Genomic DNA, 20,806 nt, shown 5'->3' on the forward strand with positions numbered 1-20,806 from the left:
TATCTTATCAAAAAGTCATCTATGACAACCTGAAAATGTCTGTGAGCATTAACAAGATCAAATTGAGAAACAAAACAAAAAGAAAGAAGAAAGAAGAATCGTTCAGAGTCATAAGGCGGGTCTTCCGTTAGATGTATGGTCGTCACGTTTGCGAGAGAGAGAGAGATAAGAGAGAAGAAAGGATATTCCCTTTTTTCTATGAGAGAGAGATGGAGAGAGATAGAGTCAAGACGTTGTTGATTAATAATGCAAAAGTCGAATGAACAAGAAACTTTATGCCCGAGAGCGCATAGATGCCATGGGGGTATTCATGGCAGACTGTCCACTGGAGTGAACGTGGTGGTGATGATGGTTGTGGCTGCGTCCTCCTTTCTTGGTGGTGTGAGGAAGTGTCCCGACGTCGTGTTTGCCTAATTGTTTCTGGTCAGTTTCAGATTGTCACTTACACACGGTTCTCATTCGCATATGACTTACCATCGCAACAGGCTCTGACATTCTCCAGCCGGTCTGCTTCCCTGTCTTGCTGCTCAATCATCTCACGAAGATCCTCAGCACTATCGTGGACCTCGCTCGCCTGGTAGATGCTAACATTCTGGGCGCTAACCGTCCTGCTGCGGATCGATCCAGAGAGCTTGGACCCGCCCACCTTCCAGTACGAGCCTACCTTGCTGCTGATGCTGCCAGTAAGGGACGGCCTGATCGGGGTTGAAGCATGCTTCCCTGATGGCGTCAGCGTAGGAATCTCTAGGGAGATTGCCTCGGCCTGTGAAGTGGTGCGAGAGTTGTACGATGAAAGGGACGGGGCCGAGGGACGCGAGGTACCGTTGGCAGGGTGCCGGCCAAACGGAGGGTTGAACTCGTCAACGTCTTCCCGAGTAAGGTCTGTCGCCATCTCTTCCGCATCAGATTGACCATCGTGGCCATTGCTGGTTCTCAGCAGGAGATATGACAGAGCATTAAACCAAGTCTCGTGTCGTTGGCCAGTGGTGCAGGTAAACTTGATCGTCCTGCCGGGAGAGATAATCACCAAGCTCTTACGGTGGAGACCCGGCGGCATGGGGTTGTCGTCTGTCACTACTCGCACACCATCGATGGGGAGACTCTTCGCCTTCATCTCAGTACGACCAGCCGTTGACGGGTCTCGCTCGCTCCAGTAGATAGTTCTCGTGTATGGGTGCACCCAAAAATAGCGGCGGTGTCGCTTCTCAGACAGCTCGCCGCGACCAGTCTTGCGCGTATATTTCCAGATGTATTCTCCAATCATGGTCTGCGTGATGGCTTGGATCATCCTGGGGTCGGTGTTGGGTCCAAATCCGCTAGGGTCGAGACCCATCTCATTGGCCCGCATTCCAAAACGATTGTCCAGTTCTGATGCGAACGAGGACACGGAAGTCTGCCGGGACATGGCAGCAGAAAGCCTGACAGGAGGTGGCAGCGGGAATTCGGCAGTACCATGAGACGAGCCGGCTCGGACAGGAGCGCGAGGAGTAGGAGTGCCGCGGCCAGAAGGAGGAGACATTGGTCTGTCTCTGCTGGGGGTGGTCGGTGTTGGCTTTGTTGCCGAGGCGGGCCAGAGAGGCGGGCCCATAGTGCCTTGGCTCTGGCTGTGGTTCTGCGTTTGCGTCGTGCTGCTGGATGAGCCGGAACGAGCCGCCTGGATCATCTGCTGGTGGTTTGATGGCAAAGGAGGCGCGTCCACGAGCGAGGATTTGCCACTGGTAGCACTGCCAGGTCGGTGCGTGGGCGTAGAGTGGAAAATAGGCGCTGGATCAAGCGTCCTGCTCTTGCTCGAGATGGCTGAGAAGGGGCTATCCAGGTTTTCTTGATAGGCACGGTTAATCTTGACAGTCCCGACGGTGTCAGGGCTGCCAATGGAGTAAGGGCTCTTTGCAGGAGTCTCAGCTCCAGTCTTGAGCAGCTCGTCGATGGCTCCCGATGTCAGTGATGTCTGGGCTCCCTGGTCGCTGGTTTGAGTCAGTTGCTGACCAGGACGAGAGATTCCATTGGCTGAAATCTCCTTGAATGGCCGTTTGGACTCGGGAGTGTCGACTTGCGGTGACACAGGAAGTGATTGACTCGTCTCATCTTCGGCAATAATAGGCGATGAGGGGACGCTCTCCGGTCTTCTGCGAGTGACATACGACGCAAAGAGGTTCTTGTCGGATACCTCACCATCTTCTTCATCATTAAAGGGAGATTTGATGTTGCTTGGGAGAATGAATCCCCCTCTCTTGACAGGGCTAACTGGCTGAGTCTCAACAGATGAGATGGAAGAAAATGCAAATTGCGGAGCGAGAGGGAAGATGGGTTCAACGTCCTCTGCTACGATTGAGGAGAGGCCAAGAGCAGGGAGCTCGGGCTGGGGTAGTGATGGCAGGAACAGCTCCTCGTCATCGATAGGCAGCTCGTCAAATGGAATGGTGTTTTGGAAGGAGAGAGCAGAGAGTGTCAGTGCTGCGGAAACCGGCTCGGGTTCGGGCTCGGCGATGGGTTCGACATTTTCCACAGCAATGGTAGACAGCGTCAAAGTTGGCAACCAAAGCTCTCTGGGCTCTAGCTGCTGTGTCTGAATGGATGACATGGTGAGAGATGCCGGCGGGGGCACCACCACTTCAGGCTCAGCGATGGGCTCGACTTGCTCCGTCACGATTGGCGAAATAGTGAGCTCCTGCAAGGCGACAGCTGGAGTTTCTTCTGGGGCAATCTCCTTGGCGGCAATAAGCACGGGGACTTCTGGCTCCTCGATAACGGGCTCGACTTCCTCCGATAGGATAGAGGCCAGGGTAAGCTCAGGTAGAGGAGCTTCGGGTTCTGCCTTGGGCTCCAGTCCCTCTGCCACAATGGTGGAGAGACTCAGCACCGGCGCAGGCAGCTCTGGCTCTTCTACTGGCTCCGAGCCTTCGGTAGCAATGGTAGAAAGCGAGAGGGTTGGAGGAGGAGCTTCAGGCTCGGCCACTGGCTCCAGGCCTTCACCGACGATTGTCGATAGCGAAAGAGCTGCTGGGGGGATTTCAGGCTCGGCCACTGGCTCCAGGCCCTCGCCAAGGATTGTCGACAGAGTCAATTCAGCCGGAGGCAGCTCTGGCTCCGCCCGGGGCTCCAGTCCTTCAGCAAAGATGCTGGAGAGGGTGAGGTCTGGAGGTGGAACGTCGGGCTCTGCTTCGGGTTCCAAATGCTCGGCCACGATGGCAGACAATCCCAGGTGAGGAGCGGGGACCTCAGGCTCGGCTAAGGGCTCCACTGTCTCAAATGCCATTGGTGTCAAGCTCAGGGTGGGAGGTACAGCGGCCGGTGCCGGCTCTTGGTGTTGTTCTTCTCGAGGCTCGATGTCCTCGGATTGGATGACGGAGAGTTCAAGAACAGCAGGGAGCGTAGGCACGGGAATCGGCATGAGATCCGATTCACTGGGCAGTGATGAGGGAGGCAGGGGGAACTGTGCAAGCTTCTCGCCAATGTCGTACTGAGCACCGGCATCGCTGTAGGCAATTGTAGACGCGGGGCGGGAGTACGTAGCAGAGCCTGCGGGCCCGTCCTCGACGCTGCGCCATGAGGCTGCGGATGCGCGGAAATCAGTGTTGGGAATGGCCGACTCCATGGATCTCGGTCTTCGAGCGAACTCGCCCACGCTTAGCAGCGAGCTGCGAGATGTGCGATGGCCGAGAGGCGCGATGCTAGGACCAAACTCGATAGGGTCGGTCATGACACCTGTATCTACCATGATGACTCGAGGCAGCCGGGGAACCGCTGGAGGCGGCGTAACGGCGCGGCGTGTGGAAGCCGGCGTCATGGAACGGAGGCTTCTACGGCCAGGAGTATACATGATTGATGATTCATCATCGCTGGGAAAATCCTGCAGCTCGGCAAAGAGACTCTGGCCGGGGGTTGATGGATCGCCGCCACCGCTGCTGAAGCTCGCACCGGGGCTCCGGAACTGAGGCTCCTCACTCTCCTGTCGAGAGCTTCTCCGGGACATTGATGACCTGTTGCTCGTACGCATTCTCCGTAGAGAGGCAGCGGCGGTAGGTGATCTAAACTCTGGGAACTCTGAGAACTCATCTTCCTCGGTCGAAGTTGACGCAGTGCTGTCAAATGATTCTCGGTTAGCGTGTCTTGGAAGGCCGGGCTGCAGGCTGGGAGGTCGTCTCATGTTGCCAAAGCCTCGTATGGAGAGTGCAACCTCAGTAGGGGCATCACTTTCATCAGACAAGTCCTCGTGTCCTGTCTGGAAATCTTCCGTCTCAGTTCCTGGTTCGGCCGTCTCAAAGGCAGAATCGTTACCCTCTTCGGCAGCAGTCTCAAAAGAGTCGCTAGTCTCGATTGATTCAAGAACAAGTTCCTCTCCATCGGAAACATCAGAAGACTGCTGTTGCCGCTGTAGCTGAAGCTGAAGCTGTTGCTGGCGTCGATCGGGAGAGCGACGGCCAGCACGAAGGCCAGAAGAGCGAGGTGAAACATCGTGAGTATCTTCCCATTCTGGATCTTCCGGAGCGACTGGCTCTTCAATGACAACTTCTTGGCGGCTAGAACGGAAGCTACCGAGCAATCGAGGCGGCCTGACCTTGACTTCCTTGGGCTCGACCCTGCGACCACGACGAACGGGGGGCAGAGCGGGGCCTTTTTCAAGCTCGTTTCTGGCCTTTTCCAAATCGTCGCGAAGGTCTTGGATGATGCGTCTGAACTCAAGCTTCTCCGTCTTTTCACGGTGGAGCTGGCTTCGCTGGCTCTGAATGGTTCGCTGGGCATGCTGCAGAGATGTCTTGAGAGTCTCCGTCTCGAGCATGGAGTGCCTGGGAGTGGTTCCCTTGACGGGAGACTGTGGTGGGGAATGCTCAGGTGTAATGTCAATGGCAGCAGCTTCGAGATCTTCGTCACTAGTGCCTGAAGAGGACTCGCGCTCCTGAGCCTTTGCTCTCTGGGCCGCGATGGCTTTGGCGAGCTCCAGGTTCTGGCTGGTTAGCTCGTCAATCTTGCGCTGCATGGCAGAGCGTTCGCCCTCGGCCATGGCAATGGCGCGTTTGGCAGTGCCGAGCTCAATGTCGTGGGACTTGGTGGAGGCAGCGTGTTCCTCGGTCAGCTTGGAGAGCGTCAGCTTCACCTCATCCAGCTCCTTTTGGGTGGCAGACTTGGCAGCGTTGGAGGCGTGGAGAGCATTGTCGAGCTTCTTCTCACGGTCGGACGCCTCCCTCTGCTGGCCATTCATCTCCTGCAGTCGGGTCTGAAGGTTCCAGTTCTCTTCCTTGAAGCGATGTTCACTCTCATCAAGAACCTTGAGACGCTGCTGCTGGGCCTCTGACTCTCCCTCGAGGCGGGAGACATCGTTGCGGAGGTCTTTGACCTGTTCATCACGTTCGCCAAGCAATGCCTGTAGGTTGCGGACCTGGGCAATGAGCGATGTGCTGATTTCGGCGGCGAATTCGATGTCGTGGACTCTGTTGGACGGCTGGTTTCGCATCTTGCGGTTGGGTACGCTGAGCTTGGCGGGTGAGCCCGTAGCTTGACTCTCGAATTTGGAAGGACTAGCGGAGCGCTATACACCATGATTGACGATGGCTTTGATTAGCAACTGAAGATTGACGGGGGTTCGTAGAGATCAGGAGGAACATGTGCGAAGCAGCGCGAATCTATGTGTCATGTGTAAATGTGTAATGGGTCGGCCATATGCGCAATAAATAGACAGGCACCGACCGACCCAGTTCTCTGCTGAATAAAGGGAGGAGAGGAAAAGGGAAAATGAAAAGCATATTCTCACCCTGCCTGATCGGCTGTCCAGCGTGTAGGGCGAGCCTTGGTTGTTGTCGCTGGTGCTCGCCACTCGCTGCTTGGGCAAAAAGACCCTTGCCGACTCTCGAGCCAAATCATTGTAGTCCTTCTCGATGCTGACGAGCTTCTTGCGCAGCTCGGGCGCCAGCTCCTCCTCGGCCTGGAGCTTTTCGATTTCCTGTAGCTGTTCGGCGAGGGCCTTGCGCTGCGATACGAGAGCGGTTCCAATCTTGCCAGCTTCGTCCAGGCGACGGTCGGTCTCTGCTAGGTGAGCTTCCAGGGCGCGCTTCGCTTGTCGCGGATCGGAACCGGGACCAGCGGCAAAGAGCTCTTGGTCGAAGTCGGAAAATCGCAGATGGGACGGGGCGGTCGACGAGGCGGAGAAGAAGGGATCATTGGCGCCGTCTCCTGCTGGCACAGAGAGATCGGGCCGGTCCGAGGTGACTGACGACGACGCCATTCTGATGAAGGCGAGTTCGCCAGAAAGCGCAACGTCCGTCTGTGGCTAGCGGCGGACCATCAAAGAGGTGCTTTTGCTGCTTCAATCCCCTACCGGGTTCGGGAGGTGGCAGCTCGAGGCCGTGCCGCAGCTGCACCGGCGGAAGTTGTCGTCGTTTTTCGCTGCTGGTTTTCGTACTGTATGTAGGACAAGTCGCAACGAGCGATGCGGAGAATTGAGGGGTTGACTTTTTGTTTCCTTGGTTGGTGACGAAAGACAACGGATAGAAACGCAGGAATTGGGTGAGTGAGCTGGCGTTTGGCACCGCGCAGCCCCTGGCGTTGCTGAGGTGCAGCGGCAAAAGAAAAACTGCAGGGGGGGCGACCAGGCGATTGGTGAGCGGCCTGGACGGGGAAAATGGATACAGGCACGAAAAACCGGCGTCGTTGCAGGCCCTGCTGCAGCAAACCGGGGTGCTCGAGGTAAGCGGAAAAGGAAAAAAAGAGAGGATGCAAGACCTCGAAATGACGCTGTGGATGCGCTGCGCACAGGCGGAAATGGAAGCGCAGAGCGAACAGGTAGGCGAAATTGGCGGGAAATTTGGAAGGCCAAAAGAAGCAGAAGAGAAGCGCAAAACAGTAGGAAAGAAAAGGAAAAAAAAAAAGGGATCCAGGCGAGGAGCGAAAGCAAAGGCGGAATAAATTAAAAAGACGCCGAGGCTGCGGGCTGTCCTGTCCTGTCTTGTCCTGTCTCGTTGTTTGTTGTGTTTGCGAGAGCCAGGCAATACGAAAGCCTACCAGGTCGATAAGCAAGGCCGCAGAAGCAGGAACAGCGAATTGGGGGGGGGTCAAATTAAAGACGTATTATTTGTTGTTGTTTTTGGGTGTGTTTTTTTGTTGTCCCGGCTGGGTCAGACGTGGCTCGAGCCGTGTGGGCGGCCAGGTTTCAACACTGGATCCAGTATACAACGGCTCTCTGCTTAGCTGGACACAACCAAAGGTGAGTCAAGCCCAAGCACACGCAATGGAATGCAGCTGACGCGCGACCGTCTCTTTTCGCTGATCAGCTTGGCCAAGTCGAAATGCGCACTGTACGGCGACTCGGTTTCTTTCGAGTAGCTAACGCGCAAGTCGAATCGAAGGCGGCCGACCGAGGGAAAAGGAGACAATGAGACGAGGCGCAATCCAATTCAAGCTGATGGGCAGCTTGCTGGGTCAATCGGCTGAAACAACTTTTTTTGGTGATTTTTTTCTTTTCAATAAGGCTGCAATGAATGAGCGGATAGGGTTGATCGGACGCGTATATGGCTGCGAATCCTCCCCAAAAACACGAGGCGTTCTATTATTATTCTAGCGGTAGGTGTTGGTGTAACGAGTGTATCGAGTCGGGGGGCCGGGCAAAAAAAGAAAGGACAAAAAAAAACTCAAGTATAAAAAAATCGGAGAGCCAGCCGCGCGGAGGACAAGGACTTGCCAGGACTCGGATTTTCGTGACGAGGTTAGGGAGAAAAAAGAAAAGAAGAAGGGTTAGAGAGTAGGAGAGTAAGAAAGGAAGAAGAGAGGTATCAGATGCCGCAAACAATGGAGGAGAGGAACAAGGACGCTCGTCGGTACGAGTTCTGCTAGGACCACTTCGGGAGGGCTAAGGCAAAGGGGCCTTGCCGGGTGGTGGAGAAGCTGACCAGGGAACAAAAATGTACGAGTGCAGGCCAAGGTATGTATTTGTTTGAGGTTGATGATGGAACGAGGTCGACATTACGATGATGAAGAAGCAGAAGAGGTGAGTGTTGAGAGCGATTCTCTTATCGCATCGAGCTGATATCAGCCGTCGACAAAGTGGTAGAAGGCAGGCACATATTGTGTCTTTATCTCTTCTTTCCTGAGGCATCTCGATGTTTGAGCGGTACCAGCGTATTGGTGTGCACTTCGGTGCGCTGCACAAGTCGCTGTTACAACAGGTACATTAGTACTCGTCGTACTGGATGCTTTGGAGCTGCAAGAAGCACGCAACTCGCATGTCATTGCATCACATCGCATCGCATCAATCAATCAGTCAATCACTGCACGGACAACCCAAGCCATTTGTTTGTTTGTTTGTTTCTGTTTCTCGCTCTGTTTTGGTTCGCCGGACGGTGCATGGACGCATAGATGAATTTGCATGAACCACCAACTGCTGAATTAATTAGGCGTCATCTTGCACGATCTTGCTCGGTCAATGCATCCGAGGAATTCCAATTCATGCACGCGCCAGCGAAGGAGAAACGAGAGAGTTCAGCTCGGTCATGTCACCAGGACTGCTGACTTATATTACCTCCGTGGCATTACGGAGTACTGCTCACTTGTAACCGCTACCTACGACAAGCACGGAGCAAAACTCGTGGATGAGAGACGCAGTTGATGCCCCAAATGGCCCAGTGCGTGTTTCAGCGTCCTGCATCCCCTCTAATGACTGCTGCCCCCATCATCATCACAGCCATCACGCTCCGCCATATTACTGGTCTTGTACGAAATGATACTCGGTACGAGTATATATGCACGAAATCATTACCCCAGAGCCTTCAATTCAATTAAAAGCAGAACCTTGCTCTGTACCTGCATCAACACGAGGTCAAAGCATCACTCACATATTTTCTCAGATGCACCAGCAGGGACCCTCTGCGCGCCAGAGATGGAAGCAAGAGATGCGTGCATTTGCTCCTTGTTGATGCTTGTATGTACATTTGCATCATCACCGCTCCGGCTGTTGCTCCGTCGCTCCGGCGTCCAAGTGTTTCCCGGCTCAAATTCTCCTCTCCTCCATCTTCTTTTCCCCTCTTCTTCACCTTGCATCACATCACATTCACATAATCATCGCCGTCTAACCAAAGCTTAAACCTCACCCCATCGCCCGCACTTTCAGTCACGCAGTACATACTCGTCCAAGAGGCCCCCAATCTCAACAAGCCACACCCCGGCTAATGCCGCGAGAGAGAGACCAGCGATAAAAGAACAGCTTCCCGTTAGCCAATCATCCGACTCTACTCCGTAGTAGTACTACCTCGGACTAGCAACCCGCTAGCAAGCCTCTTCCCCGCTCGCAAGCCCATGGGATTATCCGCCGTGATTGGCCCGGTGCCTGGCTGCTGTTGTTCATTGTTTTCTTGGGAACGGCTCATTTTATTCGCTCAGGTTGGGCTGTTGCTGCTAATCCTTCTTTGGGCAGCGTCCACTTGGACTTGGACTGGCCCGGCGTGTCAAACAGAGTGTCGGGCGCCAAAGAGAGCTCCGGATTGACGCAGTTCTAGCACTACGCGCATATTAACGGATCGAGTGCTCTTGACTTGGTCGTACTGGTGCTAGCAGCATCTGTTCCGTCTTCCGAGAGCCTTCTGGAATCCATATAATATCCGAAGCTCGGGACGCTGAATCCAGATCAATTTAAACCATCACCACTGAGCGACTCCATCAACGGTCTCCAGTCTTTTCAGCCTCCGGCCCCAGCGTCAACTGAGCCCAGGCACCGTTTCCCCTGCATTAGCCGCTTGCTGAGGGTACTCGTATGCCGTGCTCCAAATGGGTGCACACCGCCAGTTGTCAGATTGATGGATGCTTTTTCTGCGTGTTGATCGAGTTCCACTGTCGGTACCATGGGCCGAATACTGCCCGTAATGGTCTGTAGTACGAATATGCCCATGTCAATCAAATGGGCATCAATTCTGGCCTCGGCTCCATGGCCATTCGCTGTCCGCGTACTCGTACGGACGCCGGCAAGGCCGTCTGTGCGTGCAGGCCATGGCTGGAGCCTGTAAGACACTGGCAATAATACTGAATACGGGATCCACGGTGCAAGTTGGTATGCTGCATGTTAAAGTCTCCCCAAACAGTGCCAGAAATGGGCCTTGCAGGGCAGTTTGATATCCATCTGCATTTTGGATGTATCCAAACACTATGTAGAGCACTCATAGTGAGCTCATTCGTAGTATCCTTTTGACAGCTCAACACAATCAGCCTGCCAAGTATACTATAGACCCTGGACACCCGCCTTTCAGCCCGGAAAGCTCAACAAGACGCGGCTTTGCATCTAGTGGCCCTCATGCAAGATGGCGGCGGAGCCATCATCTTAGATTGACTCTGGGAGATTGCACCGTCACTTTTGGCATCCTCGGAAGTCGGGCCACGATATGACAGCGCACCCTCTCCATACCACTTTCGTCTAGCTTCACCATGAACCGCTGCCTTTCAGGAGGCCACGAGCCGTGAAGTAGTAATATTTGCAAGTATTACGGAGTACTGACGGGCACATGCATGTACTCTCTGACTATTACTATTACTACGAGAAGCGGATAGGATGACATGTCCGTGCCGCAAGCCTGTCAAAGGCCGATCGTGATCGGATCGTCGGCGGTTATCTCTGTGTATGGGTATGTCACTAAACCTTACCCGAGAGCTAAACAATGTTCATATCAGGAAGCCATCAATGGAAAAGATACAGTTTTGATACTCGGTATTCATTATAATCATGATATCCCACGTCTTTTTCCAATATGTTTCAATGAATAAATATTGTTGTTGGTAGACATATTCATACAATTCATGCTCAAGTTCTCACCAACCTCACAACATCATACACGCACAGCACGGCACAGCACCTCGCCACAACTGGCTCCCTGTCAGCTGAACAGCAACCCAATGACCAACTTATATGCAAGTCTCAAAGTTATCACTTCTCCCCTGCTCACCGAAAATATCAACGGCCCAAGCGGCACTCTTCCAATTGGCCCAAGTCGGCGTTACCTTGCGCAACCGCCCCGGATGCACTGACAAGCCTCAGCCGAAGGGAGATGAACGAGCAAGCCAAGTCTCCACCGGGACGGCATCTGACCAAATCAGGTTGCACGTCAAGAGACATCCAGCTGCGCCCTGAAATTATGAACAAGGGCAGTTGTGAAAATGTGTAAGACAAGAAAAAAAAGAAACAAGAGCGCCGTAAACCAGGTAGAGCTGGATCATAGCAGCTGAGATGCCATACCCGGATCTTGGGCATCAAAGAGAGCTTCTCCCTTGACTGGACGAGTGTTGTGTAGCCCGTAAGAGTATGGTGATGCTTTCATCTCACCATTGCAATGATGACCTGATGATCTGCTGAATATAGGTTTATTGAATAGCTTCACGTCGGAACACGCATGCCCAACTGGCTTCTATAGAGTCCCGAGGCCCTGTTCCCAGCCGCTCACAACAACCACCGTTGACCGACCATCCGTACGCAACATTCTCATATAGTCATGCCGTCATGGACATAGTAGTAGTATTATGTGTCTCTGGCATGCGCCCAAGACACGGCACCCAAGCCACCGAAATACTAGATCCAGTCTCCCTACCTATCCCTTTCATTGTGTAGCGCGAAAGAGATTGCGATGTTCCTCTCCCTGCATACTGACATCCAAGCACGGCCGTCAACTTTGGTCCGAGATGGATCGAATGGAAGACATGGCGGCGACATTGCTCGTGAGATTCGGGAGGCAATGAAGGAGGAAAAAAAAGGTATAAAGTCGACCTTCTTCCCCATCATCAACCAACTTCTTTTCCTCATCCTCATCAGCATCTTCTCTTACAATCACCACCACTCTCTTACACATACATCTATCAACTCTTTGTTGTATAACCACCACCACATTCAAAATGAAGTTCTTCGCCGTCGCCGCTCTCTTCGTCGCCAGCGCCATGGCCAGCCCAATGGGCAGCGAAGGATGCCCAGGTGGTCTTACTAACACCGTTCCGCTCTGCTGTGCCACCAACGTCCTCGGCGTCGCGACCCTCGATTGCAGCACCCGTAAGTCTCTATCCCCACCTTGGGAAGTCACGGTGATGATTTGTAGCTAACTTGTATACGGCAGCCACTGTTCCGGTACCCAATGTCGGCATCTTCCAGGCCCACTGTGCTTCCAAGGGCAAACAGCCTGTCTGCTGCACTGTTCCCGTTGTAAGTGTACCTCCAGAGCGAGACGAAGGGAAAAAAAAAATCCCGTTACAGCTGCTAATTGCGCTCTTGTATCTAGGCCGGCCTGGGCCTCCTTTGCCAGAAGCCCACTGGAGCCCAGTAGAGTGCCTGTTGCACTTGGATGGTGAACCCCGTCCACGGCATCACGGGGTTCACAACACCGGCATCGAGGGGCTCGCAAATAGGAGGAGTTGGATGGCAATCCATGGGTATGGATGAAATTGGATGGACAGAGTTGGGCAATGGATCATGGTGGAGGACTTAATGGTATATCTGCGAGCGGGATAAGGCTTGTATGTAGAGTCACTCATTAAATCACAAATTTCACTGGGAACTGTCTTCGTGTCATCCCGAGCTCTCCTCGTAGATTTAAATGACTAAATGCCCTCCTCATAAATCCAATAACTAATGGTCATGATGTAGTAAAAGCCAGACATTGTTTTGACCGTAAATGATTTAGTATTCTGCTTACATTAAGCCGTGATATACATGATCCTATACCGTTGATGCACGCTCTAAGGGTTGTCCTTATCCCAGATGCCAGCTAGAATTATTTTTCATTACTCTGTAGATGTAGACCAAGTGTCTACTATGATTTGAGAATTCAACCAACGATTTCATTGGATATAATAACGCCGAATGCTGTCTAAGCCGTCTGTGATTCCGCCTTGTGTACATAAACGGACGCTGTCAAATGTCTTTTGCCACTCGCCTTACCCAATCGGTGAGCTCCTTCGGTGACAAACCCGCCCCACATTTCCACTTCTATCGATGAATTTCTACGCCAGCAATGGCCAGCCATACTGTGATGGTTAAGAAAAACATTCCCGATATCAAATCTCCAACTGCCAACATTGCTGCTGCCAACCAAACCCTTACAACTGTCTGCATTCAAACGAGACCTCACATAATTCGTCGAATTTCTTCATCATCCAGCGTCTTCGATCACACCCGACACAAAAAAACAATGGCAGACGCCGAGGCCGGCAGCGCGCCAGTCGCCCTCTTCAAGAAGCGAGGCGCAAAGGGCAAGGCGAACCTGCGCAAGCGACCAGCAACTCCTCCCCCGGCCGCCAGCGACAGCGACAGCGACTATTTATCCTCAGAAGACGAGGCCGGCCAGAGAGTCAAGCGGCGCAAGAAGACGGCCGTCGTCACCGCCGCGGCAAGGGGAGCCGCCCCCAGCAACCAGGACGGCGGCTCTGCGGTCTTTACGGCGGACAGAAGCGTGCCCATTGCCGACAGCAACGACGCGACGAAGCAGAGCAACTGGTACGACGAAAACGCAAAGGACGCGCTGTCGGCGAAGAACCTCCTCGGCTCGGCTCGAGCTTCAAAAGACGACCAGCCTGATGGCACATACAAGGGACTGGCGAACCAGACTTCGTTTATACAGAAGAACCCAGACGCTCCTCGGAAGACCGTTGGTCCCGTCAAGGCACCTACAAACATCAGAACTGTCACGATAACGGACTATGCCCCTGATACGTGCAAAGAGTTAGTATACGTCCCTCTGGCTGTTTCGTTTACCACATACTGACTGATATCGTGATAGTTACCGCATCACCGGTTTTTGCGGATACGGTGATAATTGTAAGTACGTACATTCGAGAGATGATCTCAAGGCAGGATGGCAATTGGATCAGGAGTGGGAAAAAGTCACCAAGGGCAAGAAGAACCTCGGAGGAACCGTGGTGGCCAGCGCCAACCGGAACAAATCAAAAGCAGAAGACGAGGATGAGGATGACGATGCGATTCTTGAGAGCATTCCGTTTGCCTGCATCATCTGCCAGGAATCCTACAAGGAGCCAGTCATCACAAGGTGTGGGCACTACTTTTGCCTGCCCTGCGCTCTTCAGAGATACAGGAGAGATCCAACATGTGCGGCATGCGGATCAGGAACGAATGGCGTGTTTAACTCGGCGACGAGACTGAAGAAGCTGTTGGAGAAGAAGCGGGAGAGGGCAGCAAAGAGGAGACAGGAAGCCATTGAGAGAGGGCAAGAAGTGAGTGATGAAGAGGAGGAGGAAGAAGATGAATGAACTGAACTGAACTGAACTGAACTGAAATGAAATAAACGAATGGATAATGTTCATTGGGTATATATAAAGAAGGATATAATGAGAGAGACCAAAAATGGTACATACTCTTTTTGCTGATAGACACGGCTTGATTCCTGCATTGGAGCCGTTTCTCCAGAGCAAAGCCTACATACAATAAATTCACTGCATTAGCACACGCTATTATTCCAAAAGCAAACCCGATATTCTCCCAGTGTATTAGCAAATTATTAATTAACAAATAAACAAACAAACAAACGTACCTAATGGTAGCTGTGCACTGTGTGGCAATGACAAAACCGCCAGCATATGTCATCATCCACCAAAGCTCCCCCTAACCATCGATGCTGTCACCGATAAGATCAGGCTAGACCACTCCCGGCACATCAGCCTCGACCGCCCCGCCATGTGATCGCATCCCCAAAGCCAAAGCCCCTCAAAAACCAAAACACAGCAGGCTGCCTTGTCACTGGAACAACGAATTAACCAAGCTTTGCAAACCCCGATCACGGTCCCTTCGAGTCATCAACCCTTTTTCTCCTGTCAGGTCACATGCTCGCTCTGGGTCAACTGCCCTGGTCGTCTCGATAACCTCGTTTTGCTTCTGCCTTGTGCTTTTCTCGCCGTGTCTCCGAAGCCTTTCATAGATTCTCCCAGCTTGGGTTTCTCCTTTTCTTTCTTCATCTTTACAATTTACCGATACCTCGAAACAGAGTCTTAAAACCCGCCCGCTATCGAACTAGCTCTCAGATTTGTTCAATACCCACACGTCACCTTTCAACTCCGATCCTGTCCAAACGCCAGTGACAGCTTCACGTCGTCATCACCATCGCCGTCACGATGAACTATCTCTACTCAACAGTCAACACGCTGAGGGATCGCTACACTCCCGTCACGCACACCTCGACCTTCCGCAACACCGGCCAAATCACCCCCGAAGAGTTCGTCGCCGCCGGCGACTACCTCGTCTACAAGTTCCCGACCTGGTCCTGGAGCGACGCCGACAACGAGTCCCTCCGCGCCAGCTACCTTCCCCCCGGCAAGCAGTTCCTCGTCACGCGAAACGTCCCCTGCCACCGCCGCCTCAACGACGACTTTGCCGGCGACGCCGCCCACGAAGAGTCCATCATCAACGAGGGCGACGACTTCAAGAACAAGGCCGATGCCGCTGACGACGACGGCTGGCTGCGCACCGGCGGCCTGGCGAGCTCGCAGCCGCTCAAGGCGCGCGAGGTCAAGACGGTAGATGATTCGGGCAACGTTGGTGACGATGACCTGTACGGGCTGGACGACGACATTCCGGACATGGAGGACGAGGAGGAAGACGATGCCGTTCTTCGCATCGAGCCTGGCAACACGTAAGCTTCAAGCTCTCTCTTGTTTCCCCCAGTTTCGCCACTCACCGCCGGCATCACCATCGGCATCATAACCATTTTGCTAACCTCTTCGTCTTCTTCTTCTTCACAGCGCTCGACGTACATATAACCTCTACATCATGTACACGCCCTACTACCGAACGCCGCGTCTCTATCTCTCCGGCTACCAGGCGAGCGGGCACCCTCTACCGCCCATGAAGATGATGGAGGACATTGTCGGCGACTACAAAGACAAGACGGTCACGCTCGAGGAGTTCCCATTCTTCGCCAACCACGTCCGTATGGCCAGCGTCCACCCCTGCAAGCACGCCCCCGTCATGAAGTCGCTGCTGGACCGTGCCGATGCTGCGCTGCGCCTTCGCAGGGAGAAGCTGAAAGCGAGCAAGAAGCACTCGGGCGATGGAAAGGATGTCGAGGGCCTGGCCAGCGAACTGGAGCATCTGGACGTCAAGGGCGCCCAGGAGGCCGCTGACAAGGACGAGTGGGAAGAGGTGCAGGAGAATGAGGTGGATGACCAGGAGGTTGCCATCCGAGTAGACCAGTACCTGGTTGTATTCTTAAAGGTGCGTTCTTCCAGTCATGTTCCTGCGTTGGCTATTCTCCCCCTCTTTCTTGAAAGATTTGACAATACTAATTGCTTTGGGTATCAACAGTTCATGGCTAGCGTTACGCCTGGTATCGAGCACGATTTCACCATGGGTGTCTAAGTACGCCAATGAATAGAATCTCCGAGCAGAAGAGGAAGAAAGAGTTCTATGACTGTTCGTCTTGAGCTTACCCGCTGTAGCCCGCTGCTTCTTCTAATCTAGTCATCTCACTCCCTTACTCGCCTTTTTTTTGGGTTTATGCGTTTGCGGTAGGCGTTTTTGGAGGGTTATTGCTGGGGATGATGGTATATTTGGTCGTTATCCATATGTCATCGTGTTTACGGTAGCAAAGAGTAATAGAAATGTTCATTTCTTCTTCATCAGGCTCCACTTTGGCGGGAGGGCAATCCATCCAGTATACTACGAATAGGTATGCTTCCTCCTGCTCTAAAGTTAGTTAGTTTACATACAAGTAGGTATTTCGTACAGCCGACATGTGGAGCATGCTCCATACATACATGTGCTGGAAATTCATACTTATCTGGGACAGAGATTCCGTCAAGTGATATGATACTATGCAGGGAGAGTCGTTGAATTCACCTATTGGACAATGCTTTCATGCTGGCCCACTCGCCTGGTCAGATGGATCGACCGCCCTGTGCCATGTACAGAGTCTCGACATCATATGGGACCCTTGGTATCCATACTTGTGCATTCACATCTTTCTGTCTCGCTGCTGATCCGGATGCTGGCAGACAGACGGGACCTCGATCTCGACCCGCAGCAAGACAGCAAACCAGGGGTCCTTCGGCGATAACCATGGGCAGCATCATAGACAGAGGCTGATCTTGCACGATTTCGGGCTTCTCCACCAGCTTTGTTGAAACAACGAGGCTTCTCACGATTGGACAATGTGTGAAACCACGGCCTTCTCTTTTTTGAGCTATGACCATTGCGGATGAAACAGCATACACTGAGCAAGCAAGCAAGCAAGCAAGCAAGCAAGCAAGCAAGCAAGCAAGCAAGCAAGCAAGCAAGCAAGCAAGCAAGCAAGCAAGCAAGCAAGCAAGAAACACTAGGGCTTTTGGGCGTGGCCAGTGTAGGACTTTCGATTGGAGTGCCAGCGCCCGATGCCCTTGTTGCTCTTACCCGCCAAGGGGTGGAAAGAATACAGCGCCGCGTATCACATACAGATCATAGTGGCAGACCGGCGGTGTGTTCCCACTGCATGACCGCCTCCCGTCTTTCAGCCCAGCAGGGGCCATCAAGATGCATCTCGCCATCGGCCTTTCCAAGAGCATGGCTAGCAGCGTTATCAGACGGTGCCGATCTGGTGAGACATGGTGGCAGAGTGATCAAGGCACCATTGCTCCTTACTACCGCAATGAGTGAGAGGTCATACTCCAGTACTCTCCCGAGCTTTCGGAATCAGTCAATACTCTGAAGAAAGCCTTGAAGCTTGTTTCTCTACCTCATGTCAGCAGTCTCTGTTCCCAGCTTCGTTCAGTTGGAAAGCGGTAGTTGTGCGGCAAAGTGGTCAATACTCATCCTGAGTGTCTTTCTGTCTCGGCCGTGGGACAACTCCATCTTGCCCCGAGAGCCGTCGTGGGCCGCCTCCAAGGTTGTTTCTTTTTTTCCAAATCAAGTCTTGGCCAAGTGATTGGTTCGCAGGGCTGTTGTCAAGGGAGCTCGTGAGACAATGCTTGGGCTACTGCAAATGATACGCAACGGCGCCATTCCTCTTAGAGGGGGAAGCCATTCATCATGAGACATCGATTAACACAATGGGGCAATATTTCGCGAGCGGGCATGGAGGCACTTACTTGTCCAAGTAGTATTTGCTTTTTCCATTTTTCTTTTTCTTTTCCCCCTCTCTCTCCCTTGCGTGTACTATGTCAAGCTAGGCCGCGGCTGGGGTCACAAGTGCCCTGCATAAGGACCCCGGACTAGCTCTTCAGCCTGGGCATCTTGGTCCAGGTAGTAAAACGATATCATACTTTTATTATTATTATCTGGTAGAGACTTACCGCCGGCCGGGCTTGTTGGCTAATAGGCCAATTTACAAAAATAGGCCAATTTACCATTCATTGGCGGGCGGGAATGGTCAATACCGTGCATGGGGGGGGGGCTCCTATGGTCTTCCAATCTATCCGGCATGAGCTCCGATCCTTCCTATATGGCCATTTTACCTTGGCCAAACCCACTATGATATACATATATTGTAGAAGAAGAAGAAAAGCTTTCCTGTCCTGACGGATGGTGGCAGTGCTCAGCTGGCTTGGTAGCTGAGAGATGATGGCATCCCATGACAAGTGCTTGAGCCTCTGAAGTGGTCTAGGCGTGTTCAGTGTGCTGATGCCTGATGGTTGATCAAGGCTGCTTCAAAATGTGTACACAGCTACTTGAGCATGCATTTTCTCCTGCAAGGTTTTCTCGTGGAGCCGGTTGAGTATATCCTTGGCCGTCGTATTTTCGCTTCTGTCCTCTCGCTGAAAGGCCGTAAGTTTCTGAGACCAACTTTTCTGGAAGCATAAGTTCTAGCAGCCGAGCACGCAAAGTAGCTAGTGGGCTGTAGCGTATTGTGATGACCTGGACCGATACGGATGGCGGCGTTGATGGCGCGTACTTGGGGTCGTCGAACATGTCCAAAAGCGATAGGGGGATATTGGCCTGGTAGAGATACATCCAGCCATTGAAGGCTTCCTCTCCTACGACTTCACATTGGCCCTTTGAGTAGAACGTTGACAAGACCTGAGACTGGATTGGTGAAAACGCACAAATGTTAGTCTCAAGACACTTGAAAATGAGATGAGCATAGGAGTACGTGACATACAAAGATCATGCCCTTTGAGACTTCTCCATTGCAGTTAATTTCTTGGAAATGTCTCCGTTTCTGCTGTGCCACACCAATGAGGAGCGTGACAATATAGGGATCGTACACTGGCTCAGGCGGGCAGACTTTGCTCCATCTGTTGTTGAACAAGCGGATGATGGGAGGATTGAAGCGCATTTGTCGATAGCTAATCGACTGCCTTCGTCTCAACTCAATGTGGCCGCGGTCAATAAAGGCTGCTAGTGGCCGTTTGTACCGAAGTGTCCTGTGCATGGAGCTGCGAAGGCATAGGCTGACACATTCCAGCCTTTTGATGACGCCGCCACTGAAATACAGGCCGAGAGCGTCACTGATGAGAATGGTCAGTCAAGTTGATTGTGTGGGAAAGTAAGGATAAACGAACTAAGCAATCAAGGGACATCCGTCCGTCGTTAAAAGCAGCCTGATGCCCTGTTCTCGAAATTGGATCTTGTAGTAGTAGTGGAAGAACTCCTGTAGATAGGGCGTGCCACTACGCTCCTCGGTGTAATCTGCTTCTGTCACTGCATACGTAGCTGGTGTCAATGGCTCAGGGAACGGTCTTTCGAACGAGCATCGTAGAAGCTTGAGGTGACGGGCAGTCCATCGAAAGGGGTTAGTGATGATTTCTTCTCTGCAGTGCTGGCGAGCAATGCCGTAGATGGACAATTTGGCAATTCGAGATGATGCTGGCCGGCTAGTTGAAGACATTGAAGATGAAGCGGCAGAAGAAGTAGGAGAAGAGGCAGAAGAGGAAGATGAAGGAGACGATGACGAAGAAGAACAAGAAACAATGCTGTTGGAATCGTTGACATCGGCCGTCGAGGACGACTGATGTACGACAATGTCCATGGCTGTGGTTTTTTTTCCCGTTTGTCTTGCGGAAGAAGAGGAGGAGGAGAGAGAGAGACTCTGGAAGAGAGACAACAGATATGGGAAAGACGAACAGACGGGAAGAACGTGACCAAGACCAAGCAAGACCTGATAACCGAAAAAGCAATGCCAGACAAGCAAGTACACGGCCAGGTACTGCCAGGTACTACCAGGTACGTACCGCCTGCCCGGGCAAACTGCAAGCTGAGACCCGCAGGATTGATTGATTGGCACTAACGCTGGAATAAAAAATGGAAATGAAAATGAGATCGGGTGGCTCCAGCTCCAAAGCGGCTCCCCGCCAAAGAGATCGACAGAAGTGACAGTGACAGCAGTAGTACGCGGGTACGATGGGCAGACACTCTCTCTTTCGCAGATACAAGCCCAGATTGTAAAGTATCATGGCGGTAACAACACCCGGCCCGGCCCAGCCTGCATTAGCCGTGATTCTGACAAGATTCACTTCACCTGACGCTAGGTATTGCAATGTATTAGGGGAACGGGATGGATGGATGGACGGCACAACAGGGCTGCCTCTCTTTCTTTTTTCCTTTCTTTTTCTATTTTTCATTTTGCTTCTTTAAGGATTCGAGGGGTTGCCGCCCCCTGTGACACAACCAAGAAAAAAAAAGGAAAAAGAAAAAAAGAAAAAAAAAGGTAAAAAGCGACAAATGAGATCCGTAAAAAAAAAAAAAAAAAAAGACAGGCCATACATAACATGCAACCCGATAATCCCAGCGTCATGGATGAATACTTTGGGGAAAACCACTCCATGTCGTGGTACTTTGGAAAACAGAGCGCCCGGTGTTAATTGTACCATGCCATCCATACAAGACAAGAAGAGTCCATTTCCCCTCCTCTTCCGCCTCCGCACTTACACACCA

At 52.5% G+C, this 20,806-nt stretch overlaps 6 protein-coding genes across 6 annotated transcripts; 4 read left to right on the forward strand and 2 right to left on the reverse strand.

Annotated features, from left to right (window-relative positions):
* Positions 1-273: 273 nt before the first annotated feature.
* M431DRAFT_72940 (hypothetical protein) lies at positions 274-6,220 on the reverse strand (the record flags this gene model as incomplete). Its single annotated transcript, XM_024922087.1, has 3 exons — positions 274-410; positions 475-5,527; positions 5,750-6,220. The coding sequence occupies 3 exons, from the start codon at positions 6,218-6,220 to the stop codon at positions 274-276; spliced, it is 5,661 nt and encodes a 1,886-aa protein (XP_024780276.1).
* Positions 6,221-10,530: 4,310 nt separating this feature from the next.
* On the forward strand, positions 10,531-11,135 carry M431DRAFT_477064 (hypothetical protein; the record flags this gene model as incomplete). The annotated part of the gene is made up of 2 exons (XM_024915534.1): positions 10,531-10,598; positions 10,754-11,135. 2 exons carry the CDS (start codon positions 10,531-10,533, stop codon positions 11,133-11,135), a joined length of 450 nt encoding a protein of 149 aa, XP_024780277.1.
* A 721-nt stretch (positions 11,136-11,856) lies between these two features.
* On the forward strand, positions 11,857-12,278 carry M431DRAFT_489366 (hypothetical protein; the record flags this gene model as incomplete). The annotated part of the gene is made up of 3 exons (XM_024916666.1): positions 11,857-12,007; positions 12,072-12,157; positions 12,234-12,278. 3 exons carry the CDS (start codon positions 11,857-11,859, stop codon positions 12,276-12,278), a joined length of 282 nt encoding a protein of 93 aa, XP_024780278.1.
* Positions 12,279-13,004: 726 nt separating this feature from the next.
* Positions 13,005-14,412, forward strand: M431DRAFT_104207 (hypothetical protein). Its single transcript, XM_024911545.1, has 2 exons — positions 13,005-13,672; positions 13,731-14,412. The coding sequence occupies exons 1-2, from the start codon at positions 13,143-13,145 to the stop codon at positions 14,215-14,217; spliced, it is 1,017 nt and encodes a 338-aa protein (XP_024780279.1). The 5' UTR covers positions 13,005-13,142; the 3' UTR covers positions 14,218-14,412.
* Positions 14,413-15,075: 663 nt separating this feature from the next.
* M431DRAFT_131435 (hypothetical protein) lies at positions 15,076-16,744 on the forward strand (the record flags this gene model as incomplete). The annotated part of the gene is made up of 3 exons (XM_024912468.1): positions 15,076-15,593; positions 15,703-16,174; positions 16,265-16,744. 3 exons carry the CDS (start codon positions 15,076-15,078, stop codon positions 16,316-16,318), a joined length of 1,044 nt encoding a protein of 347 aa, XP_024780280.1. The 3' UTR covers positions 16,319-16,744.
* Positions 16,745-18,568: 1,824 nt separating this feature from the next.
* Positions 18,569-19,901, reverse strand: M431DRAFT_634 (hypothetical protein; the record flags this gene model as incomplete). The annotated part of the gene is made up of 3 exons (XM_024921638.1): positions 18,569-18,955; positions 19,032-19,380; positions 19,435-19,901. 3 exons carry the CDS (start codon positions 19,899-19,901, stop codon positions 18,569-18,571), a joined length of 1,203 nt encoding a protein of 400 aa, XP_024780281.1.
* Between the last annotated feature and the right edge of the window lie 905 nt (positions 19,902-20,806).

This window comes from Trichoderma harzianum (genome assembly GCF_003025095.1).
Source record: "Trichoderma harzianum CBS 226.95 unplaced genomic scaffold M431scaffold_1, whole genome shotgun sequence".
In the NCBI taxonomy this organism is placed as follows: Eukaryota; Fungi; Ascomycota; class Sordariomycetes; order Hypocreales; family Hypocreaceae; genus Trichoderma; species Trichoderma harzianum.

What these genes read in the sequence shown, in the direction of transcription:
- M431DRAFT_104207 (XM_024911545.1), top strand. Translation starts at nt 13,143, where the DNA reads ATGGCAGACGCCGAGGCCGGCAGCGCGCCAGTCGCCCTCTTCAAGAAG. An exon ending in GCCCCTGATACGTGCAAAGA is followed by an intron (nt 13,673 to 13,730) that starts GTTAGTATACGT and finishes ATATCGTGATAG; the next exon opens with TTACCGCATCACCGGTTTTT.